Raw genomic sequence first — 5,083 nt, forward strand, 5'->3', positions numbered from 1 at the left:
GCGGGAAAAAGGCGTAGCTTGCAGTGAGCTGAGATCCGGCCACTGCACTCCAGCCTGGGCGACAGAGAGAAACTCTGTCTCAAAAAAAAAAAAAAAGTGATTAACAAAGATAAATAGAGATAGATAGGTATATTCTGGGTTCATTTCAAGATAAAATGAATCAAATTCTCTCCAATTGTTTATCTGAGAAGTCATTATTTGTTATTTGTACATTACTTCCCACTCTTCACAGAAAGGCTTCCCAACTGATGCAACTCTTGATGACATAAAAGAATGGTTAGAAGATAAAGGTCAAGTACTAAATATTCAGATGAGAAGAACATTGCATAAAGCATTTAAGGTATGATAATACAGACTTTTTCTAGTTTTAAAATATATGAGAAATAACTTAAAAAGTATTTTCCTTCCTTTTTATAGGGATCAATTTTTGTTGTGTTTGATAGCATTGAATCTGCTAAGAAGTTTGTAGAGACCCCTGACCAGAAGTACAAAGAAACAGACCTGCTAATACTTTTCAAGTAAGTGTTTTTGCTGATGTTTCTCCTGGCCTTTAAGTTATATGGAATTGACACACTAGGGTAAGGAGCATGGAAGTAGCATCCCCTGAAAGGCCAATATTTTTAGTATTTTAGTGCATTACGGTCTTCTAAATGGTATATACTAAACCTGATTGACTTAGAGATGCACTGTGATGGATCACAGTCATAGTGTCAGTCATAGTATTGGTGTTAATTCCTGAAAAATTATTTAACATGGTTTTCATAATTGCTGTTATTCTTAGATCTTGGGGATTTTAGAATTTTCTCCTTTTGTGGAATTAACCCTATAGAAAACTGCAATATTATTTGCATGACTTCTGATACACTTTTTTTCCCTATACATGAATGATAAATGAAAATCAACATGAAATTGCTAATGGATAGGGGGTTTCTTTTTGGGGTCATGAAAATATTCTGAAATTAGTAGTGATGGTTGTACAACTGAATATACTAAAAAAACATTCAAGGTACACTTTAAAAGAGTGAATTTTGTGGCACATGGAATTTTTCCTTAGTAAAGCTGTTATTTAAAACAACATGAGAGAGTAACTTCTTTGGCATATTTTGAATTTTTCGTTGATGATTATGTTGATAGTAAATGTGTGCAACATTTATTGCCATGCCATGTCCTAAGTTATTCAAATTAATCTGCAGTCTTAACTTTGTTCTCATGAACTTAGCCTCTGTACTGTGTGTTCTTTAGGGATGATTACTTTGCCAAAAAAAATGAAGAAAGAAAACAAAACAAAGTGGAAGCTAAATTAAGAGCTAAACAGTAAGTATGCTGAACTAATCATGACATACTTTGAATTCCTTAATTCTCTGACAGAAATATAGTTGGTGAGCTCTGAAATAGTGGCAGTAGACCTTTCTCTTTGCTAGTGAAACATTGAGATCTTAAGCTGCCTTGACAATTTTGGGGCCAAATTGCATTGCAGTCTAGCATTGGACGATCAAAAAAACCTAAGGACTTCTGACTTTGGTTAAGTAAGTTTAGTGATCATGATTGGTTAACTTTATTAGGACTTAATTTTCTTATATAGTAAATGGAAGTATGTTATAATTATGATATTTTTATTTGTAGAGAGCAAGAAGCAAAACAAAAGTTAGAAGAAGATGCTGAAATGGTAAGTATATATTACTTCTATCTAGTATATCTGTAATTCATAGTTAAATGAATAGCTTTTAAGTCTGAGGACTTTTTCAAGAAAATATGTAAGCAAAGCTATCTATAGTTGTCATTGCACTAAAGCAATATATCAGGTATTATATTGAGGGAAAAGAGAACACTAAGGATAGGAAATATGTTCTAAAATACGAAAAGGCCGAGTGCAGTGGCCCACGCCTGTATTCCCAGCACTTTAGGAGGCCAAGGTGGGTGGATCACCTGAGGTTGGGAGTTCGAGACCAGCCTGGCCAATATGGTGAAATCTTGCCTCTACTAAAAATACAAAAATTAGCCAGGCATGGTGGTGTACGCCTGTAATGCCAGTTACTAGGGAGGCTGAGGCAGGAGAATCACTTGAACCCAGGATGCGGAGGTTGCAGTGAACCAAGATCATGCCACTGCACTCCAGCCTGGATGACAGAGTGAGACCCTGCCTAAAAATAAAAAATATAATAAAACACAGGAAAATATATTTTGAAATATTCAGAAAAAGTTCATTTATGCCTAGAACTTATTTTTATGAGAAAATGTCCTATAACTTCTAAAGATTCTAATCATAGATTAATACTGACTTTTATTTTTGACTTAAGATACTGATGTGTATTTCCATTTAGAAAGTTACAGGTAAAATTTTTTGTTTAGGGAAAATAATAATGACTCTTTAAAAAAATTTTTTATTTTTTTTATTTTTTTGAGACAGAGTCTCGCTTTGTCGCCCACGCTGGAGTGTAGTGGCGCGATCTGGGCTCACTGCAAGCTCCGTCTCCTGGGTTCACCCCATTCTCCTGCCTCAGTCTCCTGAGTAGCTGCGACTACAGGCACCCGCCACTATGCCCAGCTAATTTTTTGTATATTTTTTTTTAGTAGAGACGGGGTTTTCACTGTGTTAGCCAGGATGGTCTCCATCTCCTGACCTCGTGATCGCCTACCTCGGCCTTCCAAAGTGCTAGGATTACAGGCATGAGCCACTGCGCCTGGCCTAAAAATTTTTTCAAGTATAAATACTGCCTAGAATTATTTTCCCAGATAGTTTAATAACCAGATTTTATGTAGTTTATAACTAAATGCCAGTTGTATAAGAGATCGAATAATATTGAAAGCCATTTTGGGATAAAGGATGACAAAGGAAAACACCAACACTATGAAACTATTTATTTATTATTATTATTTTTTTGAGATGGAGTTTCGCTCTTGCTGCCTAGGCAGGAGAAACTACTTTAAAATACCATTTTGGTTTCTAGGCTCTTTCTTGTATAGCTATAATGTGGTGTGAGTAATTTATAGTCTGTTGTTGCTTTTAAGAAACTTTTTGATCGCTTTATATATTTTTATAGAAATCTCTAGAAGAAAAGATTGGATGCTTGCTGAAATTTTCAGGTGATTTAGATGATCAAACCTGTAGAGAAGATTTACACATACTTTTCTCAAATCATGGTGAAATAAAATGGATAGACTTCGTCAGAGGAGCAAAGGAGGTTTGGAAACATTCCTATGCTTTTTAGCAGTCAGTTTGAAAATCTGTAGAAACTTAGACAAAATTAGTAGAAAGCAATTTTAAAAATTGTGTTTATTAAATTAGTTTCTACTTGATCATTTGTTACAGTTATTGTCACTAGATGTGATGTCTGATATTTTCTGAATTATACTAAATTAGTTTCTACTTGATCATTTACTTTGTTGTTATTGTCACTATATGTGATGTCTGATAGTTTCTGAATTATACTATGAATAACTGTTCATATTGATTATTGCAGTTTTACTTCTGTAGCATTCCTTTTCTACTGTTCAGTGAAATTCATTCAAACTGGTAAAGGCATGGAAGGTTTGCAGGGTAGAAAAAATTACTTTGAACAAAGAAATTAATTGTGGGACTAAAAAACTAAGGGTATGGCTTTTGTTTTCTGTCTCTGGTATAGGGGATAATTCTATTTAAAGAAAAAGCCAAGGAAGCTTTGGGTAAAGCCAAAGATGCAAATAATGGTAACCTACAATTAAGGAACAAAGAAGTGACTTGGGAAGTACTAGAAGGAGAGGTGGAAAAAGAAGCACTGAAAAAAATAATAGAAGACCAACAAGAATCCCTAAACAAATGGAAGTCAAAAGGTCATTTATTCTGATTTTTCTTTAACAGTTTGGTTGTTGAACCCATTTACTTGAGCAAAAACTTTAATCAGTGTTCAAAAACATTGACAGGAGACTTAAAAAAAAATTCTTTACAGAGTGCTTAATTGTGTCTCTACAGGTCGTAGATTTAAAGGAAAAGGAAAGGGTAATAAAGCTGCCCAGGCTGGGTCTGGTAAAGGAAAAGTACAGTTTCAGGGCAAGAAAACGAAATTTGCTAGTGATGATGAACATGATGAAAATGGTGCAACTGGTAAGTTTTTTCCTAAGTCCTTTGGTAGTTTCATGAGAAAATTTTTACTTCCATAAATAAATGATTTTCCAGAGAATAGGGATTTGGCTTTTCAACTCCTGGATAAGTGCCATTCTTGGATTATTATGATTTACCTTGGTTATGCTGTTGTATAAGTCAGGGACGGGATATTTGGAAGATGAATCTAGAGGTCAGGTCTGTACTAAGAGAATGATGAACATGATGAAAATGGTACAACTGGTAAGTTTTTTCCTAAGTCCTTTGGAAAAGGGTGCAAGGAAGTTGTTGCATCTTTTTCAATAGTATCATTATTAGTAATTGTACTCAGTATTAAAATAGAGCAGTACTTATACTGAATTTAACAAAAATTAATTGTCATGTTATAGGACCTGTGAAAAGAGCAAGAGAAGAAACAGACAAAGAAGAACCTGCATCCAAACAACAGAAAACAGAAAATGGTGCCGGAGACCAGTAGTTTAGTAAACCAATTTTTTATTCATTTTAAATAAGTTTTAAACTACTTTTGTTTGCAGGGGCTTTTAAAAGGAAAACCGAATTAGATCCACTTCAATGTCCACCTGTGAGAAAGGAAAAAATTTTTTTTGTTGTTTAACTTGTCTTTTTGTTATGCAAATGAGATTTCTTTGAATGTATAGTTCTGTTTGTGTTATTTCAGATGATTCAAATATCAAAAGGAAGATTCTTCCATTAAATTGCCTTTGTAATATGAGAATGTATTAGTACAAACTAATAAAATATATACTATATGAAAAGAGCAAAAACAGTTTTTTTTTCTTTTTGTACCCAGAGCATTTAATAAAGAACTAGAATATTAGCTGTTGACTATGGGTCCTTCCCACAGGCCATTTATGGTGTCTCCTAGGCTGTCTTTTTATATTTACACAGGAAAGTTAATAACACTAGAAATAATTACTTGTCATAAAGCTTTTCTTTTTTTTTTCTTTTTCTTTTTCTTTTTTGAGACTGACTCTCACTCTGTCG

At 33.8% G+C, this 5,083-nt stretch overlaps 1 protein-coding gene across 1 annotated transcript in view; it reads left to right on the top strand.

Annotated features, from left to right (window-relative positions):
• Positions 1 to 4,863, top strand: part of SSB (Sjogren syndrome antigen B (autoantigen La)) — a 13,552-nt gene extending 8,689 nt beyond the window's left edge. Inside the window, exons 5-12 of the mRNA XM_011945914.1 lie at positions 233 to 340; positions 418 to 518; positions 1,243 to 1,314; positions 1,624 to 1,666; positions 3,042 to 3,182; positions 3,624 to 3,810; positions 3,950 to 4,081; positions 4,468 to 4,863. Of these exons, the coding sequence (XP_011801304.1) occupies positions 233 to 340; positions 418 to 518; positions 1,243 to 1,314; positions 1,624 to 1,666; positions 3,042 to 3,182; positions 3,624 to 3,810; positions 3,950 to 4,081; positions 4,468 to 4,556 (873 nt within the window). The 3' untranslated portion in view covers positions 4,557 to 4,863. The remainder of the gene's footprint in view (positions 1 to 232; positions 341 to 417; positions 519 to 1,242; positions 1,315 to 1,623; positions 1,667 to 3,041; positions 3,183 to 3,623; positions 3,811 to 3,949; positions 4,082 to 4,467) is intronic.
• Positions 4,864 to 5,083: the final 220 nt, after the last annotated feature.

Source organism: Colobus angolensis, unplaced genomic scaffold (assembly GCF_000951035.1).
Source record: "Colobus angolensis palliatus isolate OR3802 unplaced genomic scaffold, Cang.pa_1.0 Scaffold247, whole genome shotgun sequence".
In the NCBI taxonomy this organism is placed as follows: domain Eukaryota; kingdom Metazoa; phylum Chordata; class Mammalia; order Primates; family Cercopithecidae; genus Colobus; species Colobus angolensis.